The sequence below is a fragment of the Scyliorhinus canicula genome, chromosome 16 (genome assembly GCF_902713615.1).
Source record: "Scyliorhinus canicula chromosome 16, sScyCan1.1, whole genome shotgun sequence".
In the NCBI taxonomy this organism is placed as follows: domain Eukaryota; kingdom Metazoa; phylum Chordata; class Chondrichthyes; order Carcharhiniformes; family Scyliorhinidae; genus Scyliorhinus; species Scyliorhinus canicula.
This window is the reverse complement of record NC_052161.1, coordinates 8,419,710-8,445,680: the sequence shown is the minus strand read 5'-3', so window position 1 is coordinate 8,445,680 and position 25,971 is coordinate 8,419,710. Positions and strand designations below refer to the sequence as shown.

Below are 25,971 nucleotides of genomic sequence, written 5' to 3'. Positions count from 1 at the left end.
ACTATGAGCTCTCTGGGTGTGTGTCAGTACTATGAGCTCTCTGGGTGTGTGTCAGTACTATGAGCTCTCTGGGTGTGTGTCAGTATTAGGAGCACTCTGGGTGTGTGTCAGGACTATGAGCTCTCTGGGTGTGTGTCAGTACTATAAGCTCTCTGGGTGTGTGTCAGTACTATGAGCTCTCTGGGTGTGTGTCAGTATTATGAGCTCTCTGGGTGTGTGTCAGTACTATGAGCTCTCTGGGTGTGTGTCAGTATTATGAGCTCTCTGGGTGTGTGTCAGTACTATGAGCTCTCTGGGTGTGTGTCAGTACTATGCGCTCTCTGGGTGTGTGTCAGTACTATGAGCTCTCTGGGTGTGTGTCAGTATTATGAGCTCTCTGGGTGTGTGTCAGGACTATGAGCTCTCTGGGTGTGTGTCAGTATTATTTGCACTCTGGGTGTGTGTCAGTACTATGAGCTCTCTGGGTGTGTGTCAGTATTATGAGCTCTCTGGGTGTGTGTCAGTATTATTTGCACTCTGGGTGTGTGTCAGTACTATGAGCTCTCTGGGTGTGTGTCAGTACTATGAGCTCTCTGGGTGTGTGTCAGTACCATGAGCTCTCTGGGTGTGTGTCAGTATTATGAGCTCTCTGGGTGTGTGTCAGTATTATGAGCTCTCTGGGTGTGTGTCAGTATTATGAGCACTCTGGGTGTGTGTCAGTACTATGAGCACTCTGGGTGTGTGTCAGTATTATGAGCTCTCTGGGTGTGTGTCAGTATTATAAGCTCTCTGGGTGTGTGTCAGTACTATGAGCTCTCTGGGTGTGTGTCAGTATTATGAGCTCTCTGGGTGTGTGTCAGGACTATGAGCTCTCTGGGTGTGTGTCAGTCTTATGCGCACTCTGGGTGTGTCTGTATTTACACAGTGTACCCTGGTTGTGCCAGGGGAGGTTGTGGGCATTTCTATGAGGAGTGTGTCAGTCTGTACAGAGGGCCCCAAGGGCGTGTGCCAATATCGACAGGGGTCCTAGGGGAGTGTGACAGTATCCGCAGGTGGTCCCCTGGGAGTGTGTCAGTATTTACAGCGGGTCCCCGGGAGTGTGTCAGTATTTACAGGGGGTCCCCGGGGAGCGTGTCAGTATTTACAGGGGGTCCCCGGGGAGTGTGTCAGTATTTACAGGGGGTCCCCGGGGAGTGTGTCAGTATTTACAGGGGGTCCCGGGGAGTGTGTCAGTATTTTCAGGGGGTCCCCGGGGAGTGTGTCAGTATTTACAGGGGGTCCCCGGGGAGACTGTCAGTGTTTACAGGGGGGTCCCCGGGGAGTGTGTCAGTATTTACAGCGGGTCCCCGGGGAGTGTGTCAGTATTTACAGGGGGTCCCCGGGGAGTGTGTCAGTATTTACAGGGGGTGCCCGGGGAGTGTGTCAGTATTTACAGGGGGTCCCCGGGGAGTATGTCAGTATTTACAGGGTGTCCCCGGGGAGTGTGTCAGTATTTACAGGGTGTCCCCGGGGAGTGTGTCAGTATTTACAGGGGGTCTCCGGGGAGTGTGTCAGTATTTACAGCGGGTCCCCGGGGGAGTGTGTCAGTATTTACAGGGAGACCCCGGGGAGTGTGTCAGTATTTACAGGGGGTCCCCGGGGGAGTGTGTCAGTATTTACAGGGGGTCTCCGCGGAGTGTGTCAGTATTTACAGGGGCTCCCCGGGGAGTGTGTCAGTATTTACAGAGGGTCCCCGGGGAGTGTGTCCGTATTTACAGGGGGTCTCCGGGGAGTGTGCCAGTATTTACAGGGGGTCGCCAGGAGCGTGTCAGTATTTACAGGGGGGCCCTGGGGAGTGTGTCAGTATTTACAGGGGGTCCCCGGGGAGAGTGTCAGTATTTACATGGGGTCTCCAGGGAGTGTTTTAGTATTTACAGGGGTTCCCGGGGAGTGTGTCAGTATTTACAGGGGGTCCCCGGGGAGAGTGTCACTATTTACAGGGGGTTCTCCGGGGAGTGTGTCAGTATTTACAGGGGGTCTCCGGGGAGTGTTGTAGTATTTACAGGGGTTCTCCGGGGAGTGTGTCAGTATTTACAGGGGGTCGCCAGGGAGTGTGTCAGTATTTACAGGGGGTCTCCGGGGAGTGTGTCAGTATTTACAGGGGGTCGCCAGGGAGTGTGTCAGTATTTACAGGGGGTCCCCGGGGAGTGTGTCAGTATTTACTGGGGGTCGCCAGGGAGTGTGTCAGTATGTACAGGGGGTCCCCGGGGAGTGTGTCAGTATTTACAGGGGGTCCCCGGGGAGTGTGTCAGTATTTACAGGGGTCCCCGGGGTGTGTGTCAGTATTTACAGGGGGTACCCGGGGAGTGTGTCAGTATTTACAGGGGGGCCCTGGGGAGTGTGTCAGTATTTACAGGGGTCCCCGGGGTGTGTGTCAGTATTTACAGGGGGTACCCGGGGAGTGTGTCGGTATTTACAGGGGAATCCGGGGTGTGTGTTAGTATTTACAAGGGTTCCTGGGGAGTGTGTCAGTATTTACAGGGGGTCCCTGGGGAGTGTGTCAGTATTTACAGGGGGTCCCCTGGGAGTGTGTCAGTATTTACAGGGGGTCCCCGGGGAGTGTCGGGATCTACGGGGGGTTCCTAGGAATGTGTCGCTATTTACAGGGGATGGGGGGGGGGGGGGGGGTAGTGTGTGGAAGATGCGTGGGAATGTGTCCGTGTTTACAGGAGGGGTGAGCATTGTGGTGGTGTGGGGGTCCCCGGGCAGTGTGTCGGTAATTACTGTGGTCAGTAGGAGTGAGACAGAGAGTGGATTAAAAAATGGAGGCAAATAGAAGGAAGCAAGAGAGAAAGAGAGAGAGAGGAAGGGAGAAGACAGGAGAAGAATGTAGAGAGAGGGAGAACGAATGGAAGAGAGAAAGAGGAGAGGGTTTGTGGAGATGAAAAAGAATGGAAAAAGAGAGGGAAGGAGAGTATGGAGAGCGACAGTGAGGGGAAAGAGAGGATAAGATTGAAGAGGAGATAATGTGTAGGCAACCTTAACGACAATTCTAACCATTTTAAGCTGATAGATGTCCCGATGACTGAAAGCCTTTGGCCTAGGTAGCGTGATGTGCTAACCCTGCATGAATTAGTGTGGTGCAAATACTATTCTGGGTGTTAGGTTAGTTTCTTGTGGTCTGTGAGTCTCTCGACCTGTCTCCTGGTGTAAGTGCTAAATGTCTCTCTTCATCCACCATCGCACAATTTGCATCGATTTCAATCATTGATTTTTTTTTTTCTTTTTGTTTTTTACAAACTGGTCTCCTAATAAAAACTAAATGGAATATTTGATTCGCAGGAAAATTTCAGCAGTCCAATTTGTCATTAAATGGCATTTGGTCCAACAGCTGCCGTTAATTTATTTTCATTTGTCTCCCTCTCTCTCTTTTCACTTCTGAGTTGTGCAGTAGATCAGATCAGTGTGTGACTGCCTGGCTAGTGGGACTTCGAGGAACAGTGGAAGGCAGGAACCTGTTATAAATTATGTGGTGATCCCATTAGGTAAGGTCGAGGAATTTTCAGATGCTGTTTGGACGACTGACGTCCCAAAACGGCCAGTAGGACAGTGCGCGCGCATTAACTGCATTTTGGTTAAGGAGCAAAAAAAAAGGGGCATCTTTACACATACCTTTGATAGAATTTACCGTGCAGTAGGAGGCCATTCGGCCCGTTGAGTCTGCACTAGCCCCTGGAAAGGGCATCCTACCTAAGCCCACACCTCCACCCTATCCTTATAACCCAGTAACTCCACCCAATCTTTTTTGGACACTAAGGGGCAATTTAGCACGGCCAATCCACCTAAGCTGCACATCTTTGGACTGTGGGAGGAAACCGGAGCACCCGGAGGAAACCCACGCAGACACGGGGAGAACGTGCATACTCCGCACAGACAGTGACCCAGTGGGGAATCGAACCTGGGACCCTGGCGCTCTGAAGCAACAGTTCTAACCACTGCACGACCGACCTACCCATGGTATCGTGCACGCCCATTCTGATTCATTACCGGGCCCGTCAGTTTCTCTCACTCCCTCCAGCCCAGATTCCCTCCCTTTTTAACTCCCCTCGACTCAACTCTCACCTCCTACCCTCTTGGCCACTCACGTTTGGCCCTGACAACCCTGCCCTACCCTGCCTCAACCCAGTCTCCCTCACCAGACCCCTGCCACTGTCGGACCTCCCCGTTCGAATCTCAAACTCTGACCCCGTGTTCTCTCATCGCCTCTCACATCCTGACCCAAAAGTCCGGATCCACTTTCCCTGAGTGTTGCTGCGAAGCGAGCAGAGGCCTGCTATTTTCCCCAGTCTTCCCTAGCTTTGGTGGAACTTACAGTGCAGAAGGAGTCTGTACCGACCCTTGGAAAGAGCACCCTACTTAAGCCCACGCCTCCACCCCGTCCACATAACCCTAGCTAACCTTTTTGGACAATAAAGGGCACTTTAGCACGGCCAATCCACTTAATCTGCACATTTTCAAACTGTGGGAGGGAACCGGAGCACCCGGAGGAGACACGGGGAGAACGTGCAAACTCCACACAGACAGTCACCCGAGGCCGGAATTGGACCTGGGTCCCTGGAGCTATGAGGCAGCAGCGCTAACCACTGTGCCACCGATGCAGTGGAAGTCCAACATCTCAGGAACCTCAGGAAAGAGATGGGGAGTGGGACAAGGAATCTCTTTCACTGCCTGTTTTACCACACTCCCGACGTGCAAAGCTACTGAAGTCCACAGCCTTACCTGGAGGCCTACATGTAAATTCAAACCCATAACTTTTAATTGCTGTCTGAAATGGCTCAGCAAGCTTCTTAATTGCATTAGATTAGGGAATGGCAGAAAATTGGCTGTACTGCTCAAATAGAAATCCAGAGACCTGGACTAATAATCCGGAGATATGTGTTCAACTCCCGCCAAGGCAGCTGTTGGGAATTCAAATTCAATTAATTAAATAAATCTGGAATAAAAGCTTATATCAGTGACAGTAGATGTTAGGGCGAAGTGGGTAGTGTCTCTGTCTCTGACGCAGAATTTCCAGGTTCGAACCCCACTCTGGGATTTGATGGCTAACGAAGGTGTGTTTGTAAAGTGGCCGAACATTAGCTTTAACCGTAGAAAATGGCTGCGAACATTCAAAGACTAAGGACATTCTGGAAGAACTTGGACTGGTTCTCTGTCGGCGCGATGACCAACAGCGCACTCACGCCCCGGGGGCTTTCCCAACGGCGCGGGGGTGGGGTGCCCACAATGGGAAACCCCATTGGCCGGCTGGGGGGACGGAGAATCCTGCCCCTTGCCTTTTTGTAAAGTCACTGTCCCTTAAAGGGCTAATGGAGTGTCTCTGCTTGCTGCTGACCCTGGCACTCGACAAAGAAAAGGTATTTAAGCAGTTTGAAAGCAGTCAGGAACCTCTCGACCTAGGTGGACTGTGAACAGAAAGGGGTCGCCTGGTGGTTTATGGCTTTGCAGTGGGGTGGGGGTGGGGGAGGGGGGAGTGGGGTGGGGGGGGAGTGGGGTGGGGGGGTGGGGGTGGGGGAGGGGGTGGGGGAGGGGGGGGTGGGGGTGGGGGTGGGGGTGGGGGAGGGGGGTGGGGGTGGGGGAGGGGGAGTGGGGGGAGGGGGGGTGGGGTGGTGGGGTGTGGGGGGGTGTGGGGGGGGGAGTGGGGTGGTGGGGTGTGGGGGGGGTGTGGGGGAGGGGGGGGGGGAGTGGGGTGGGGGGGGAGTGGGGTGGGGGGGGGGTGGGGGTGGGGGTGGTGGGGTGTGGGGGGGTGTGGGGGGTGTGGGGGGGGGAGTGGGGTGGTGGGGTGTGGGGGGGGTGTGGGGGAGGGGGGGGTGGGGGGGGAGTGGGGTGGGGGGGGGGGAGTGGGGTGGGGGAGTGGGGTGGGGGGGGGGACACACACACCATGCCTGGAAATCTCTGTTTAAAAAGCCGGTCTTGGTTTTGATTTGGAAAAGAAAGATGAACGACTTGGGTAAAGAAGACCACGGGCCGCGCCACATTTCTGTTTCGCCCCGCCGGCGGGATGCTCCGTTACCCCAGCCGGTCAATTGGGTTTCCCATTGTGGGGCAGCCCCACGCAGCCAGGAAACACCCGGGCTGCCGGTAAAACGGTGCATCCTGCAGCCGGCGGAGAATCCAGCCCCCCAGCTCCTTACATTCCAGAGGCAGTTCAGGCCAGAAGTGTATAGACGCTGCTCCTAAGTTGCTCTAAATGCTGAAATCGGGTGTCCTCGGGTTTTTTCCTGAGTCGGTCTGAAAATCGATGGAAGAGTCAACGTTTATACCGCATCGGAAGATCCCACTGATGGGAGTGGCAAGAAGACTTCGGCCGTTAACTTTTAGCCTTTTGGCAGAATTCCTCTATTTTACTGTGTGCTTGTGTGTGTGAGTTTGGGTATTTAGAAAGAGTAATGAGTATAATTTCATTTTCATTCTGCATGTTAATAAGCTTTGCGTTTCCACTCACCGACACTGATTTTTTTAATCAGCAAATAATTCTGTTGTTGTTGAAGAAACCTGGGTGTGCAGGCGCATGCAGGTGCAGCAAGACGTTAGGAAGGCAGATGGCACCTTAGTCTTCATCGCAACAGGATTTGAGTACAGGAGCGAGGATGTCTTACTGCAGCTGAACAGGGCCTTGGTGAGACCACACCTGGTGCATTGTGTGCAGTTTGGTCACCTTGTCAAAGGATGGAATTGCGATTGAGGGAGTTCAGCGAAGGTTCACCAGACTGAATGCTGGGATGGCAGGATTGTTGTCGGAGGAGGGATTGAGTTAACTGGAATCTGGAATAATAAGAGGGTATCTAATTGAAACGCACAACCTTGTGACAGGGCTGGACGGACTGGATTGTTGCTTCCTCTGGTTGGGTGGGAGGGTCAAGAACAGGGGGCTGGATTCTCTGACCCCCCCGCCGGGTCAGAGAATCGCCCGGGGCCGGCGTCAATCCCGCCCCCGCCGTGTCCCGAATTCTCCTCCACCCGAGATTCGGCGGGGGCTGGAATCGCGCGGGCCTCCTGCGGCGATTCTCCGGCCCGCGATGGGCCGAAGTCCGCCGCTGACAAGCCTCTCCCACCGGCGTGGATTAAACCACCTACCTTACCGGGATTGGCGTCGCGGGCGGGCGCGGGGTCCTGGGGGGGGGGGGGGGGGCGGGCGCGGGGCGATCTGACCCTGGGGGGGTGCCCCCACGGTGGCCTGGCCTGCAATCGGGGCCCACCGATTGGCGGGCGGGCCTGTGCCGTGGGGGCGCTCTTTTTGGTGAAGACCATGGCGGAGGCGGAAGAGACCCCCTCCCCTGCGCATGCGCCGGTATGACGTCAGCAGCCGCTGACGCTCCGGCGAATGCGCGGACTTACGCCGGCCGGTGAAGTCCTTTCGGCCCCGGCTGACGTGGCGCCAAAGGCTGTTCGTGCCAGCCGGTGGAGTGGGAACCACTCCGGCGCGGGCCTAGCCCCTCAATGTGAGTGCTTGGCCCCTAAAGGTGCGGAGACTTCCGCACCTTTGGGGCGGCCCGACGCCGGAGTGGTTCACGCCACTCCATCCCGCCGGGACACCCCGCCCCGCCGGGTAGGGGAGAATCCCGGCCAGGGTGTTACAGTCTGAGGATACGGGACAGACCATTTAGGTCTGAGATGAGGGAGGTCAACCTGTGGAGTTCCCTGAATCACTGAATATATTTAAGAAGGGAATAGATTGATTTCTAGACATCCCGGGGTATGGGGAGAGTGCTGGAGTGTGGCGTTGAATAGAGGATCAGCCACGATCATATGTAACGGTGGAGCAAGCTCGTAGAAGCAAATGGGCTATTCCTGCTCCTAGTTTCTATGTTTCTAATGAGTGGTCATTCTGAGATTAAAATACAAAGCGCACATTTGGCCATTCAGCTGGCTGGAAAAATCATTTCAATATATGCTGCGACCTTTGGCGTCGTGGACAGACAGTGTATTTCTCCCATCTCTCTCATAACGGTATCAACTGCAAATTCTTCCTGCATATTCCAATGTCCATGCGGGAAGAACGGGTGAGATTCCTGATCAGCCAATTGATGGAAAGAATATTGAAGCCTCTACCATCACTGTCTATAGCTCCAGACGACAACATGTGGTTAAGACTGTGTCTGGTCACACCAACCCGGATTCTGTGGATGGGATTTTAAGGACGGTGAGCGATCGGTGTTCCGTCACCCCGGGTAACGTGATGTACGCCCCTGTTGCAGCTCAAAATCCCACTGTCATTTAATGCTCACTTGAGCTTTGATTGGCAGTGGGCGGGACTTCCAGTGAGCGGAGAAGGAAGTCCTGTCTGTGAAATCTTCCGGCCAATCAGGTTGGCTGACAGCTCTCCAGCAAGGCCTTGTGCAGCAAAGCAGTGGCCAGAAGGGGTGTTGCAGGGTTTTGGGGGGAGGGAAGGGGGGGGGGGGGGGGGGTGGTAAGGAGGAGGGAGGCCTGGAGCTCCAATGTCCTGGAGGGCTGGACGCTCCCAACTCTGAGGGGGCCTTCAGACTGAGGTGCGACCCTCCCTCCCCTTCCCATCTGAGAGGCAGAAGATTTGTTTGTCAGTTCCCCACCCTACCTGCACCCGCTCCTGCCAGTCTAAAAATTGAGGCTGGGCAGGATAATGCCATCAAGTGGCCACTCATGAACCTTAATAGGTGAAAGGGTGGGTTTCTGGCCCGCCCTGGCGTGAAATTGTGCCTGGGTTTGGGCGGGTGGGTTGTGTAAAATTCTGCTCCCTGTGTGATTTGTAAAATAGCACCAATAATAGTGATCAAGAAGCGACTGGATTGTCACGAAAACACATCGGTTCACAAATGTTCTTTCGGGAAGGGAATCTTCTGTCCTCACCTGGTCTGGGCTCCTGGCTCACGGCAATGTGGGTGACTCTTAACTGCCCTCTGAAGTGGCCCCAGCAAGCTACTGGGTTGCATTCAAGAAGGCAGCCCCCCACCACCGTCTCGAGGACAATCGATGCTGGCCTTGTCAGTGACCCCCACGTCACAGCAATGAATTAAAAACCGCCCAACGCTCAGGCTAATTCCTCAATGGATCAGTCATCCAAGCTGCTCCGGGGTGGAGCAGATGTAATGGGAGAGAGAGAGAATGTTGGTCACATCGCTCCTGTATCTGCAGGGCATACACTCCAGTTAATGAACTGCCGTCATTTCTATGTATTATTGAAAGATCGAAAGTGGGCCCTTGTTATGGGCCAGGGTTTAGAGAACCCCAAAGTGTATCATGGAGTTCACCTGACCCACAACTTTTAGTAGATTGCGGTATGGGGAGCACACGGCCCACTCTACAGGTGTGGTACAGCAGAAATGGAAAAGTATTTTTTAAAGCAAAACAATGTTTATTCTATGAACTCAAGTTAACCTTTTTAAAAAAAACAGTGAACATCTTAGCGACCATTAATTCACATACAACCCCCAAAGACTACAACACTAAGTAATCCTTTAAGCTTTCCTTTTAACATCCAGAAGATTTACAAAAAAACATAACCTTTAACAGAAGCACATCAGGTTAAAGTCACTACTGAAAACATTTATAATTCTGAATTCACCAAATGATCAAGAGATAGTCTTTTCATGGCAGAGAGAACAGCAGTACACCTGCTTTGTCTGGCTTCAGCTCCAACACTGAAAACAAAACTAAAACACACCCTACAGCCTGCTCAAAAACAAAAGTAAAAAGCTGACAGATAGCCCAGCTCCACCCACTCTCTGACATCACTGCAGTAGTAAACACCCATTTGCCAAAGATACTCTCACTACAGATATTTATATACACACCCATTTATAAACACCCATTTCTCAAAGGTACTCTCACTACAGATATTTATATACACACCCATTTATAAACACTCATTTCTTAAAGGTACTCTCACATGACACCCTTAAAATAAAACCTCTTGCTCCAAAGAGAGAAAAGGAAATTGCAGTTGAAGAACCCTTGTCGTCAATTATTGATACTTTTACTCTCACACTGCTGTTTTATCAGAGTTGGAAACATTGAATAAATAACCTGACGAATGTACCCCCTCACGTCTGTCAGTGATGGATTGCAAAGGGAAGCATTGGTGTGTGTAAACAGGGATGAGGCTCAGAGCACAGAACATTTACCTCCATTTGTATATGAACGGGCGGCAACAGAGGGAAGTAGACCTTGGAAAATAGGAGACAGGTTTAGATAAAGGATCTGGATCGGCGCAGGCTGGGAGGGCCGAAGGGCCTGTTCCTGTGCTGTAATTTTCTTTGTTCTTTGTTTATTCTTTGTTCCTGAGGAAGTTTGCTGAGATTAGAGTGGAATGTCATTGCCCCCTAATTAGCACTTACCACTTAATGAGCAATCAATTAGTGATCAATAATCACCATTGGCTAATTATGTGGTCCATCTTAGATTTGATTCCGCTATAGATCGCAAACGGGTTTTTTGTGACTTTGGGAAGTTGGCAAGCAAAAAATGATCCCAGAGGAGACTGAACCTGTAAATCATGGAACCCTACAACACTGTCGGAGGCCATTCAGCCCCCTGTGCCTCTGCAAGCTCTTTGAAAGGACTATCCAGTGAGTCCCATTCTCCTGCCCCCTTCTTAACTCTGCAACCGTTTCCTCTTCAAGCATACAGCCAATTCCTTCAGAAAATTACCAACGGATCAGCTTCCACTGCACTTTCAGACAGCGCGTTCCAGACCATGACAACTCGTTGAGTAAAAGGTCAATTCTCTTCACCTCCCCGTTTTTTTGTTACCAATTATCTTAAATCTATGTTGTCTGGCTATCGACGGTCACCACAGTTATTTTCTCCTATCAGAACCCTTTATCATTTTGAACAACTCAATTAATCTCTCCCTTAACCTTCTCTGCTTTAAGGATAACAGCCTCAGCTTCTCTGGTATCTCTACATGACCAAGTCTCTTGTTGCTGATCCCATTCCAGTAAATCTCCACCGCGCCTGCCCCAAGGTTCATAAATCCTTCCTCAAGCGTGGAACCCAGAATTAGACACTCCAGAGGAGGTTATGCAATCATTTTATTACGTTTCAGCATAATCTCATGCATTTGAAATCTAAGCCTTTATTTATGGACAGTAAGAAGTCTTACACCAGGTTAAAGTCCAACAGGTTTGTTTCAAACACAAGCTTTCGGAGCGCAGCTCCTTCCTCAGGTGAATGGAGAAGTATGTTCCAGAAACATTTATATAGACAAAGTCAGAGACGCTGGACAATGCTTGGAATGCAAGCATTTGCAGGTAATCAAATCATTACAGATCCAGGGAGAGGGATAATCACAGGTTAAAGAGGTGTGAATTGTCTCAAGCCAGAACAGTTGGTAGGATTTTGCAAGTCCAGGCCAGATGGTGGGGGGTGGATGTAATGCGACATGAATCCAAGATCCCGGTTGAGGCCGCACTCATGCGTGCGGAACTTAGCTACAGGTATAAGTTTTTGCTCGGCAATTCTGCGTTGTCGCGTGTCCTGAAGACTGCCTTGGAGAACGCTTACCTGGAGATCAGAAGCTGAATGCCCTTGACTGCTGAAGTGTTCCCCGACTGGAAGGGAACATTCCTGCCTGGTGATTGTCGCACGATGCCCGTTCGTTCATTGTCGCAGTGTCTGCATGGTCTCGCCAATGTACCACGCTTCAGGACATCCTTTCCTGCAGCGTAAGAGGTAGACTACATTGGTCAAGTCGCACGAGTATGTGCCGCGTACCTGGTGGGTGGTGTTACCACGTGCAATGGTGGTGTCCAAGTCGATGATCTGGAGCCCAAGGATCCCCAGTGCTTTTTCTTTTTTTTCTTCTTTTTTTAAATAAATTTAGAGTACTCAATTATTTTTTCAAATTAAGGGGCAATTTAGCGTGACCAATCTTTGCACATCTTTTGGGTTGTGGGGGCAAAACCCACGCAGACACGGGGAGAATGTGCAAACACCACACAGACAGTGACCCAGGGCCGGGATTCGAACCCAGGTCCTCAGCGCCGTATGCAACAATGCTAACCACTGTGCCGCCGTGCTACCCCATGCTTTTTCTTTTTAACAATCTTATTAACATGCCACCGTCAAAGAATTAGTTTGAAATTCTTCTCCAGATTTTTACCCCACTCTAGTGCCATAATTTCAGGCTCTTATCTATGCCTATTTTCTGTAATAATCCCTCTGCAAGTTATTGTGCGTTTGTTAGTCCTGTTACGTTGTTGTAATTGGAAATGTCGCTCTCTCTATTGAGCTTCACACCACAGAAAGAGGCCCTTTGTCCCATCGTGTCCCATGTCTCCTGCCTTATTTATTTGGGATACTCTTACCTTCAACTGAAAAATGTGTTAGTTCAACATGACAAAGATATCCTGCTCCCAAGCACAGGCTCAGGCTCTGCCAACCCAATCAGCACATTGGAACCAAAGGTCATTCTGTCCTGTAGAATGGTTGTTAACTATAAATGATGACATGTCTCTAGTTGTTCACCTCCAACGACGATACTTCAGAGAACAATTCATTGATGACTTTTGTCACCCTCTGTCAATGGGATTTCAAGGCCATGGGATCAAAAGGCCATTCAGGCCTCCAGACCATTCAGCATTCAGCTAGATCTTCATTCACCTGTCTTCGCTCCAAATCCCATGGTACCTTCCCATCCCAGTCTTCAATTGACATCCAGCATCCAGAGCCCTAGGAAGGAAAGGGTTTCTATTTCTACAACTTATTATCTCAAAAAGTACTTCCTGATTTCCATAGAACTCCTACAGTGCAGAACGAGGCCGTTCTGCCCATCCTGTCTGCACTAACCCTCCAAAAGAGCCTCCTATCTGGCCCAATTCCCTGTCCTACCCCCGTTCATTGAGCATGGCCAACCCACCTAACCTGCACATTTTTAGACTGTGGGAGGAAACCGGAATACCCGGAGGAAACCCACGCCGACACGGGGAGAACGTGCAATATCCATTTCTCACCATTTGCAGTGTCTTGAGAGTTTGGCCTTCTCAATAAAATAACGGGGCGGGATTCTCCGACCCCCCGCCGGGTCGGTGAATCGCCCGGGCCCGGCGTCAATCCCCCCCTGCTGTGTCCCGAATTCTCCACCACCAGAGATTCGGCGGGGGCGGGAATCGTACCGTGCCAGTCGGCGCCCCCCCCCACCCCACCACCCCCCCCGGGCAATTCTCCGGCCCGCGATGGGCCGAAGTCCCGCCGCTGTCAAGCTTCTCCCGCCGGCGTGGATTAAACCACCTACCGTACAGGCGCCGGGGTCCTGGGGGGGGGGGGGGGGGTGCAGGGCAATCTGACCCCGGAGGGGTGCCCCCACGGTGGCCTGGCCCACGATCGGGGCCCATCGATCGGCGGGTGGGCCTGTGCCGTGGGGACACTCTTTTTCTTCCGCCTTCGCCATGGTCTGCACCATGGCAGAGGCGGAAGAGACCCCCTCCCCTGCGCATGTGCCGGGATGATGTCAGCAGCCGCTGACGCTCCGGCGCACGCGCGGACTTATGCCAGCCGGCGAAGTCCTTTCGGCCCCGGCTAGCATGGCGCCAAAGGCCGTTCACGCCAGCCGGCGTGGGCCTAGCCCCTCAAAGTGGGGAGCCTGGAGATTGGGAGCAATTGAGAATCCAGTAAAGGAGGATCAAGAAACTGATGAAGAAAGGGAAAAGAGAAACTGAATTCAAACTAATGGGGAACATAAATGCAGAATGTAAAAGCTTACTTAGGTTCGTGAACAGGAAAAGATTAGCTGGAACAAATGTGGCTCCATTACATGTGGGGTCAGGAGAATTCCCGGTGCGGAACAGGGAAATAGCGGAGAAACTAAATGGTTTACTTTGTGCCCGTCTTCGAGGAATAAGGCACAGAAAGTATCCCAGAAATCCAAAGTGACCAAGGGACTTGTGAAACTGAGGAACTGATATGTTAACCTTCATCGTGAGAGGATTTGAGTACAGGAACAAAAATGTCTTGCTGCAGATGTATAGAGCCTTGGTGACACCTCACCTGGAGTACTGTGCAGTTTTGGTTCCCTTATCTGAAAATATACATTTGCCATCGAGGGGGTGCATCAGAGGTTCACCGGACTAACCCCTGAGATGGTGGGATTGTTTATGAGGAGAGGTTGAGGAGACTGGGTCTGAATTCCACAGAGCTTTTAAGAATAAGGGATGACCTCATGCCCACGGATTTCCCAACGCCGTGCGGGTGCTCATAATGGGATACCCAACTGGCCAGCAGGCAGGTCGGAGGATCCTGCAGTCGGCAGGGGCGCGCTGCACCAGAAAACGAGTGCGGCAGAGAATCTAGCCTAAGGTGTTCCCTCTGGCTGGTGAGTCTAAAACCAGGGGACATAATCTCCGGATAAGTGTTAGGCCAAGTAGGACTGAGATCAAGAGGAATTTTTTCACTCAGACGGTGGTGAATCTTTCGAATTCTCGACCCCAGAGGTCAATGGAATCTCAATCATGAGGAAACCGATAGATTTCTGGAGACTAGTCACAGCAAGGGATATGGAGATAGTATGGAAAAGTGGCTTGAGGTTGATCAACCACGATTTAATTGCATGGTGAAACGCACTCGATGGGCCGAATGGCCTACTCCTGCTTCTATGCCCTGTGCCCTTGCCATAATACAGTTGGCGTGAGCATGTGGGCAGGAGAGGGTAAAGAATTTTGTAAATTCATTCTTGGGATGTGGGGTTCGCTGGTTAGGCCAGCATTTGTTGTGTTAAAACACCCGGGGTGAGTGCACGGTGTGTTCCAGACCCACAGACCCTGGAATCCCAACATAAGTGAATTAACCAATAATTTGTGTATTTTCCTGAGATCCTTGACTGCCCCAATGAGTTACATGCACCAGATCTGCAAGTAAAATGTTAAAAAAATTGTTTATTTAGAACAAGGGTAAAAGATGAACATGTAATGGAAATAATGGAACAATGGTCCACTAGTCTACCTGTTCCCCTCCACACCAGCCCACCCTCCACCCAGACACACAGGGCGAAAGGGGGAGGATCAAAATGATGGGGATTAAACTGGGTATGAGATACTTGAGGATCTTTGCTGCTGGGGTTTAGAGACGGTGATCTCTTAAGAATGTGAGTTATTGAACCGTCGGTTGGTTTGGATGTTCAAGCTGGGCCACTCAGGCCGGATTCTCAGTCTGAGGGAGTCCCTCCAGGGACACGCTTCAACCTGTGTTGAGCTGAGCCTTAACCTCAGAGGATGCACTTCAGATCTGCTCAGTTTCTGATATGTGGTCAGCTTCAGCACTCACCAACAGCTTATCTCAGTTAAACAGAATATCAGAGCAGCAGTTTCCGCCAGGTCTTCGAGTGGCCTGGTACCCTTAATGAGAGAGGAATTCGGAAAGTTCCTCCTCCCCAGCTCTATCTTTGAATGCTTGATGCAAAATAATTCCACCCCTTCTGGGAGAGCGATTCAAAAAGATCCTGCTCAGCTCTGCGGTTCCCATCAAAACTCTAACTTGGAGAAACAGTCTCACAGAGAATGCCTACCAGCTCAGCTGAAGAGAAAACAGAGCCTCCGAACTTACTTCATAAAATGCTGTAAAGTTACATTCCATAACATGTTCAAATTGGACATTCGCAAACGTCCAATCCAGTTCTTTCCCTACAGCATGTGACTCACTGTGGTGCCTCAATCAAATGTCACTATAGTTATAGGCTGGCCCCCTCATTGAGCTTTAACCTGAGGACCACCACACCTCGGGTGTGGGGCAAGGTTGAGAAGGCGAGGCCTTCATGAACCTCAGCCGGTACGGGAATTGAACCCACACTGTTGCCGTTGCTCCACATCAAGAACCAACCATCCAGCCAACTGTGCTAACCACACCCCCTTGATATAATTGCAATTACGAGTGATATTTACAATATGCATTCCATGACAAAGATGTCAGGGTTTTTAAAATCTAGTTCCTAACCTCTGGGTATAACTATGACAAGTGGATCTTAGACAGTTTCCTTTCCCTATTGAACATTTGCCGTGGTTGCCCACTATTGATGAGTGCACAACGGACCCAGAACTGAGACGGACACCACTCTCCCAGTGGTGGAGAGATTTGGGTAACACAGCTCCAAAAGCCACCTTTCAAAGTCAGGTCAACTCTCTAACACACTTTTCACCTCCTCTCCACAGCACCACCCACCCACACCACCACCCATGTACTGCATCCCAAATGTTATTATCTGAAAGAAATCTTTGATTTGGATTTGCATTAATTAATATTTTCTGCTCCATCATCCATAGATTGACCATGCCCTGAAATATTTCTCGGGATTCTCCGTTCTGCCGGCGCCCGGGGGTTTCCCAATGGCAGGGAAACCCCATTGACCGACCCGCGGGTCGGCACAGAAATGTGGCGCGGGAGAATCCAGCCCCCCTGTTTCCACAGGTTAATTTTGAATTTAACATCGCAACCCCCCCACCTTCAAGTGCAGGCCATCATGTCCTCTGGTTCTCGTGAACTGGACAAGGTGAAAGACCTCATCCAATAAACTGCGTACATTGAATTTGATTTCTCCACTGCTGCTGCCAGTCATTGTTTCTCAGTCATTTGTTGATGCTCCCAACCCAGCTGTGAAGTTCTTGGGCCAAAAACATGTAGCATTAGAACTGCATAAGCTATGAAACATGGATCCGTTATTATGTCTTCCTAGTAGACTCCCTCTGCTGGTATATGTGTGTGTGTATGGTAGCCTCATGGGGACAAAATGTACAACACAATTTTCAATACACTACACTAGCTGCCTGTGCTTTATCCCTCCATTTCAGTGGAGAGAAACCTCGAAATGATTCGGCGCAGAGGAATCTGGGTGCCCTCGTGCATGAGTCTCAGAAAGTTAGTATGTAGGTGCAGCAGGTAATAAGGGAGGTAAATGGAAATCTTGCATTCACTGCTAATGGAATAGAATATAAAAGTAAGGAAGCGCTATTGCAACTGTACAAGGCATTATTGAGACGGCATCTGGAATACTGTGCACTTACTTGAGGAAGGATGTAAATACATTAGAGAAGGTTCAGAGAAGGTTCACTAAATTGATTCGAGGGATGAAGGACATGTTGTATGAAGAGCGATTGCACAGTTTAGCCTTATACTCGCTGGAGTTTAGAAGAATGAGAGGAGATAAAATTGATGTATATAAGATGCTAAAGGGGATTGACAGGTAGATGTAGAGCGGATGTTTCCCCTTGTTGGGCATTCGCGAATATGAGGCCATTGGTTTAGGCAAAGGAGTGGCAGATTCAGGACAGAAATGAGGAGGAATTAGTTCACTAAAAGAGTTGTGTATCTGTGAGATCTCTATCCCACAGTACAGTGGACGCCGGAACACTATAAACACATTTAAGGAGGAGATAGATAGTTTTTTTAATTAGCAAAAGGGTTATGGGGAGCGGGCAGCAAGGTGGGGATGAGGCTGATCAGCCATGATTGTATTAAATGGCGGAGCAGGCTCGAGGGGCTGAATGGCCCACTCCTGCTCCTAGTTCTGATGTTCTCCCCTCTCTCTCCTCTGGTGCAGGTGGCCGTGGAGTTGCGGTTGGCCCCATCGTCAGCTCTGAGAGATCCGACATATTCTGCGACAACGAGAATGGGCCAAACTTCCTATTCAAGAACAACGGCGATGGCACCTTCACAGACATAGCAGCCCAGGCCGGTAAGTGAGCAGATGAATGCATCGCGGAGAGAGCATTTAAAAAGAGCAGGAGTCCAACGCAGGCACTCCGTTGAGGAGCATGGCATCAGCGCTCTGGTCAATGGGTCAGAGGATTGTGGGTTCAAGTCTCCAAGTTCGAGGCTGACATTCCCTGTGCAGTAATGAGGGAACCCTGCACTGTCAGAGGTGCCATCTTTCAGAGGAGATGTTAAACGTGTGCCCTCTCAGGTGAGGATGGAGGACTCCTGGAACTATTCAAAGATGAACATCGTCGGTTTCTCTCGAGTCCTGACCAATACTTTCCCCTCAACAAATATTAGAGTAGATTATCTGGTCATTATTCCATTGCTGTTTGTGGGAGCTTCCTGTGCACAAATTGGCTGCCACATTTCCCACATTACAACAGTGACATTTCGCTTGCTGGGAATTGTGGTGATATGCATCACTGTAAATACACAGGGGGTTAATGTAGACACACTAGGGCACTGTAAATACACAAGGGGTTAATGTAGACACACTAGGGCACTGTAAATACACAAGGGGTTAATGTAAATACACTAGAACTAAATAAACACTAGAGGGAGCACCATAGACATCATGGCACACAGACATTCAACCAATAGGTCAGTAAGATAGGACACGACCAATGGGCAGTCAAGACACACCCAGAGGTGACACTACCACAAGGGGGCTACCCATATAAAAGGACAGGGCACACATGCTCTTTCTCTTTCCATAGGCGACACTCAGAGAGACAGGGGCAGATCAGGAAGCATCACACCCACCGCATGGATTAGAGCATACCGTTACTTAGATATAGTTACTATAGTTAGATTAGCAAGAGAGTCAAACTCAAGTAGGAGAATAGTTAACTGTTCGATAAATGTGTTAAAGCTATCTCCAAGTCTGAACCTCCCTTTGTCAGAGCATACATCAAGGAAGCCGCTTATGCTACATGAAGAAGCATAACACGACAGGAATCACTTCGCCACGTCATGCGGTCATGAAAGGTGCTACATAAATGCAACTTCTTTCTCCCTTTTGCTAGCATTCAGAAATAACCGGCAAAGCAACTCTCCAGGATCCACATTAAAAATGAAATTGAAGCCTGAGCATTGATTGAATAAATTCACAGGAGTGTAAATTCCTTTGGGGCTGTTATTGGACCTGGAATGGGTGTACATTGATCGGGCAGCTGGTCTCACCCTGAAGAATGGTTCCGTGGCGGGGAGGGAGTTTCAGGGTTGGGAATGGTTACCCGGGTTTTATTGCAGGTTTGGTGGAGCCTTCCTGCCTTCTCTTGATGCCACAGGGATGATCCTGGGCAGAATGTGCCCAGCTCCCTTGCCACTACTCCAAGAGGGTTCTGAAACCCTCTCGCCAGCTACCGGATGTCCCTCAAGGGTTACTGGTTCCCCGAGTTTCCCTCACTCCACCGGTTTCATGCCCATAAAATGGAAGCAACAAAGGTCCAACTGATTCTCCAGTGACTAAACGCTCCAGCAGGAACCTTCATAAATCATCTACATTTTCAGTAGATGGTGCAGGCTGTTGGTGTAAATGTTAGTGCAGTTCAATATGTTAAGGGCAGCTCATTGGACATTAACTCCACATTTCGACTGTGCGGCAAATCCCAGATTTCAGAAAGATATTGGATAGATACTTGAGGGAAGTCAGCAGCTTTCTCCCATTACTTCAACTCTGAGGCCTCTCCTCAGTGTAAAGTTTTCAAAGGGAGACAAGTAACGTTCCTCCAGTCGCTAAGCTACGATGCTCATTCGGAGGGCCGGCGCACGCACAATGGGCCGAATGGCCTCCTTCTGCCCCCTGACAATACTGCGATTCTGTGAGACCGTGATTCCTCAACTCAATCCTCTTCTAACGGCCATTGGCATTGTGGATTTTCCGCACTGCATTTTGGGCCGTAAATATCTCTCTTATTCTGAGATGGTCAGAATTAGGTACAACACTAAAGGCCATTTCCAACTTCACTGGCATTGCATTTGCCTAAATTACAAGAGCACAAAGAAACCAGTTCATTGTGCGAAGTGCTTCGAGATAATCTAAACCCAATGAGGATCTATATGAATACAAAATATCTGTTTTAAGTGCAAAGTTAGCATTTGATTGAAACAAAAAGACTTTTATTTTCGTGTTTTACGCCATCGATATCTCAAAGCCCTTTACAGCCAATGAGGTATGCGTTGTAATGCAGGAATTGCATCTGGCAGTTCAAAACGACAACAGCAACGTGACAATGAGCAGATAATCCATTTTAGCGCTGTCGATTTAGGGATGAATGTTGGCCAGGACACTGGGGAGAACAACTCTGCTCTTTGCTGAATAAACATCATGGGATCCTCTCCCTCCACCTGATCAGCCTTGGGTCCATGCAGTGGTGGGCAACCGTTGGCCCCGGGGTGGGGTCACACACAGCCCATCAAGGTTCTGAATGCGGCCCACAAGACATTTTGTTGACCATCGTCCAGTTACAGGGTTTCCACATTCCGCTGGTTTCCGTCCGTGTAGTTTATATCCTGCCGGTATGCCTGAAGTAGTTTACACGTAAAGCAAGGGCAAGTGAAGTAAGGTGTGTGCTGATTTCTCACAAGAGTGACTGTGAGGGCCGGGCCCTCTCTGTGTCCAAAGTGTAAGCACTACTTTAATTTTACCCATGAAATGAAATGAAATGAAATGAAAATCGCTTATTGTCACGAGTAGGCTTCAATGAAGTTACTGTGAAAAGCCCCTTTTTCGGCGCCTGTTCGGGGAGACTGGTACGGGAAGCTGATGTAAGTTCTAATAGTCAATGAATGATTAAGCGTTTTCTATAACTTATGAGATATTCGACGTGTAATCAATTTTATTCACGGGCTCACAGTAAGTGAACGAGCCCCAATCTTGCGGACCGCTGAGATGAAAGAGGTTACCTATCATGGGCACAATGTCTCACCTTGAAAAATGACCCCCCCCCCCCCTCCTCCCCCCCCGGCAGCGCAGCACACCCTCCACACGGCTTTGGAGAGTCAACCTTGTTTCTTGTGCTGAAACCTGAGAATGGGACTTTGAGACAGATCCCGTGTGATTCAGAGACGAGAGTGCTATCGGCTGGGACCACGGCCAACACAGATCTGATGGTAAACGCTGGCGTTCCTGCCAGTCAACAATTAGCCCATTGCCCCCGCTGGGTTCGTTCTGATGTCGATTCCACGCCCCGTACTTCCCCCGAATAAGCTGCCTAAAGTTCTTGTGAAACAAAGTACGATGAGAGTCCGCCCCCCCCCCCCCCCCCAGATGTGAATTAATTCCTTGGCCGTCCGCCACCCTGGATCGCTTGGTGAAGCCCTGAGCCCACCCCCGCAGCTGCTCGCAATAACTTGTACAGATATTAATTACACAGATTCGCTCAAACACTCCATAAATATGAAGATTTCATTTAAGTAATACGTCTGCCCTCTGCTCCGATTTCTGTCAGCTTAGATTCCTGCCTGCCAACCATTTCAAACATTGGCACTGGTCTCCAATTAGTTTGTTTGTTCGTTCTCCTGGGAGGGCGCGAGTGTGAACCAACTGCCACCTGCGCCCTTGCCAGGATCAGACGCCGCGTCCCAAATATTCCCTGTGTTACTTCAGGGTGACTGGTAGGAGTATTGGGCAGCGCGGCATGGCTCTGTAAACCTCAGCATTACTGTAAACATTTCAAATGTCAGAAAAAGTCATCCTTCTCGCCTCGGGGTGATTCTGTTAATGCCAGATGGCGTGCGTCTGACAACTGTGGCCCAATGTTTCCCAGCTCCATGTATACAATGTCAGAACATTCTGGAGTGTTTTCCCCCCTCCCCCCTGTTTTAAGTGCACTTTTCCCCTCACGCAAGCTGCACACTGCGTTCATGGAAGCGTCCCCACCCCCCCCCCCCCCACCCCGGTGACATTGGTGAGGGAATTAGTACATAAGAACATAAGAAGAACATAAGAGCATAAGAACTAGGAGCAGGAGTAGGCCATCTGGCCCCTCGAGCCTCCTCCGCCATTCAATGAGATCATGGCTGATCTTTTGTGGACTCAGCTCCACTTTCCCGCCCGAACACCATAACCCTTAATCCCTTTATTCTTCAAAAAACTATCTATCTTTACCTTAAAAACATGTAATGAAGGAGCCTCAACTGCTTCACCGGGCAAGGAATTCCATAGATTCACAACCCTTTGGGTGAAGAAGTTCCTCCTAAACTCAGTCCTAAATCTACTTCCCCTTATTTTGAGGCTATGCCCCCTAGTTCTGCTTTCACCCGCCAGTGGAAACAACCTGCCTGCATCTATCCTATCTACTCCCTTCATAATTTTAAATGTTTCCGATAGGTAGTGAAGGTGTACGGCCAGCCTTTCCCTCCTCCGCCTCTGAGTCGGGATATCAGGGCCCAGAGTCCTCCGTTCAGGGTCGGAAGCCCTATTCCCGATCCTGATCTGATGCACACACACACACACACACACACACACACACGGCTTCCTCCCATTTTTCATGGAAATCTTCCGATGGTAGGAAGATCCCTGCCGGAAACCCCGGAGGGAACAGCGGATGGAATCTGCGCAGGTACCACGCACACTTTTCACAGCACTATTCGTTAAGTGAACAGTTTTGAAGGGTGGCTAGGGAGTGCGGCTGAGTAGGGTGGTCGGTGGGTAGGCTGACATAGAAGCCACAGAATCCCAACAGTGCAGAAGGAGGCTATTCGGCCGATCGAGCCGGCACTGACCCTCCAAAAGAGCACTCTACCTGGGTCCATTCCCTCGACCTATCCCCTAACCCCGCGCATTGGCCGTGGCCAATCCACCTGACCTGCACAGCTTTGGACACTAAGGGGCAACTTGGCATTGTTAATAAGGATTGTCAGAGCAGGGGGCTAGTTGGATTAGATCCGGGATAGAGCCGTGGGTCGGGGTGGAGAGTAGCGTTGGATGGGCTCAATGGGGGAGTCGGGGCTCAGGGGTGAAGTTGTGTGGTGGGAGTTGCTCAGTTCAGAGGAGTCTTTACCAGGCTGGTGGCGGTATCGAGGATTGCGCCCCTAATACCGGGCTGGACACCGGAATTTCCAAGTCTGCATGATTCTCCGGTCTTCTGGGTCGGGATTCATGTGGGCGAGAAGTGATCTAGGTATTTTTGAACAAGGCTGTGACGCGGTGGGCCATGGGGGTAACTCTTTAAGGGTATTTCCTCCAAGTTCCATCGGAGGCCCCCCCCCCCACGATACAAATTCCTCCCAACACATCTGAATCAAAACCCTTAACAGACCCCCCAACAGATTCCCCCCATAAGAGAGACCGTCACCAGAGACCCTCTCATAAGAGAGACCCCCACCATAGATCATAGAATTTACAGTGCAGAAGGAGCAATTCGGCCCATCGGGTCCGCACGGCCCTTGGAGGTATAAGCCCATACCTCCACCCGATCCCCACACCTCCTCCTTACCCCCGTAACCTCACCGAGCATTTTTGGACACTGAGAGCAATTTAGCATGGCCAATCCACCTTAGACCCTCCTCCATTACAGAGACAGACACAGTGAAATAAATCACTGCTTTAAAGGTCAGTTATACCTTACACCTACTGGCTCAGGCAGAGAAAGTAGCACCTGCAAATTCCTGGAAAGCGAAAAGCACATCAGCTGGGTTTAAACCCTCTCGGATCTTTGATCTGCAAGGCTTTCCTTTACATCAATGAGAAATTGGATTTACCAGGTCATGATTGACAGCTTGCACACGGCCAGTATTCTAGGTTGCTGAATTTCATTTCCCTTCATGCTTGAATGGATCTCAAGCTACGAAACTAACCACAATGTTTATAAACATCTAGCTACGATTGACAGACATTAGACCTCAGCAAATGCAGTTACGTGCTCTCACTTCCTCTTTTTCTCCGCAGAAAGCATTTAACTGTTCTTTTGGGAGAATTTGCAGGCCAACATCCAACCTGTTTCACCGTGCTGTCAACGCACCTGCCTTGGCCTGGGATGGGACATGAACCCGGAGATATGGGCTCAGAGATAAGGACGCTGGCCCATGCACCACAAGGCCTCCCCACAGCACTGTGGTTGACACTGGACTGCCCTCTGAAATGGCCGAGCAAGCCACTCAGTTCCAGGGCAATTAGGGATGGGCAACACCCACATCCCATGAAAGAAAAAAAGGCTGGTAATTATTCAGTGATGGTTGTCCGTAACTCACGAGGACTTTAGTTGGCAAATGCCAGCACCCAGGCTGCAGTGCATAACTGCCCCCCCCCCCCCCCCCCACATTGACACTCATTGGGAAATGCAGCGGGCCTGATGCAGAATTTAGTGGAATCGATGAGGAGCTCAGTGAAGCATTCAAAAGGAAAATGCACTGATTCTTGAATCAACCAGTATGAGGTGGAGACCACATCAACAGCAGGGAAAGGACAGATTGAGAGCGAATGAAGATAGAAAGGTTAATTGATGGCATGTATTGTTTGCCTTCCAATATTGAACATTTCTCTCCATTCACTCTAACCTGTCATCGTTCCTTCAACATTTATCAGTTCCTCTTCCTCTCCCAATGCAGAGGTCTCACATCTTGTTCCTCTTCCCCCGAATCATCGCTGTGTTGAAATTGGGACTTGCTTCGGTGTCAGATTTGGAAGATGATGGTGCAAACTGCTCAGTTATGTTTGTGAGGATTATCTGGACAGGCTCTTCACTCTGGCAAGGAGAAGGTTGAGGGGCCGATCTGCTAACTGTCTTTAAAATGATGGAGGGGCTTCAGCAGATCCAGAGACCTTTCTTGGGGCAGAACTGAACTGGGCGGACGTCAAGCTAAGAATGGCTTTGATGAAATGCCATCTTAACCTTGACCTTACTTCAGATAAAAACAACAACAGAAGGAAAAGGGAAGGAGAGACTGTTAGACGGAAGAGAACAGGGAAAGAGGAGAGAGCCAGAATGGGAAGGAGTTGGTGAGAAGGATATAACAGCGTCCAAATAGAGAGAAGGGGAGGGACTGAGAGAATGACGGGTTAGGAATGCAAAGGGGACCGAAGGACAGAAAGGGGAGGCATGGTAGCACAGTGATTAGCACTGTTGCTCCACAGTCCCAGGGTCCCAGGTTCGATTCCCGGCTTGGGTGACTGCGTGGAGTCTACACGTTCTCCCTGTGTCTGCGTGGGTTTCCTCCGAGTGCTCCGGTTTCCTCCCACAGTCCAAATATGTGCAGGTTAGGTGAATTGGCCATGATAAATTGACCCCTAATTTCCAAAGACATTATGGGCATTGGGGTTACTGGGTTACGGGGATAGGGTGGAGGTGTGGGCTTTAGTAGGGTCCTCTTCAGGGGCCGGTGCAGACTCAATGGGCCGAATAGCCTCCTTCTGCACTGTAAATTCTACGATTCTATGAATCAGCAATAACAACCTCAGTGCCTTTAACATATGAACCATCCCAAGGTCTTTCGAGCATTAGAAAGCAACATTTTACACTCATCCACATAAGGCAATATTAGGGCAAGAGATTAGAAGCTTATTTAGTCCGAGGTAGGTTTAAGGAGTGTTTTGACTCTCCTTATCATCTCCCCTGCTCTTTTCAACCAAGGAGATGTCCTTAGCCAAGGGACTTGGGGGCTCTCATCAAAACTAGACACCACGGGCTGGATTCTCTGTTTTTGGGACTATGTCCCCCATGCCGTTGTACAAATGGTGGAGTTTCAAGCCAAAGAAAATTGGGTGAGAAGGCCCAAAATGCAAGGCCCTGCAGGGGGCTAGCAAGGACCCGGTGTGTTTCTAGCAGCTTTTGCTGCAGGTACGGGCCCCCCGCACTTCGGGATCTGAGGCCTCCCACGTGCACGGCGGCTTCCTCCAGATGCTGCGCCGTGCTCCATGGCGGACTCGGACCGTAAAAATAACCCCCCAATCGGCTGCACGCCCGACCCTGTCCGCCCGCGCAAACAGTTCTCAGCCGTCTATAATGCCTCTCCCCCCCCCCCCCCCCCCCCCCCCCCCCCCCCCCCCGTCCTCCGATCCGCTCCGACCTGGGCGTCCGCGGACTGAGTCCGCAGCTGCCACGCCCGTATCCCGACTGGCTGGGCCACATTAGATCCATCGGGCAGTCGGGGGCGCAGAATGGCGGAGCGGGCCTCTGGCAATGGCTCCAGGTAAGCCCTAGGCGGCACAGCGTAATCCCCGAGTACGGCGGTACCGATTTTGTACGCCAAAATGGATTGTCCGCCCCCCAACGCCTGCCATGATTTCAGTGTAGGAGTGCAGAGAACCCAGTCTCTGATTTAAACCAAACAGTGAATCACAGCCCGGTGAGACCT

General features: G+C 50.5%; 1 protein-coding gene across 2 annotated transcripts in view; it reads left to right on the top strand.

Annotated features, from left to right (window-relative positions):
- crtac1b (cartilage acidic protein 1b) overlaps window positions 1–25,971 on the top strand; it is a 373,155-nt gene that overhangs the window by 198,696 nt on the left and 148,488 nt on the right. For both annotated transcript variants that reach the window (XM_038773324.1, XM_038773323.1), the window contains exon 6: window positions 17,516–17,650. In XM_038773324.1, the coding sequence (XP_038629252.1) occupies window positions 17,516–17,650 (135 nt within the window). The remainder of the gene's footprint in view (window positions 1–17,515; window positions 17,651–25,971) is intronic.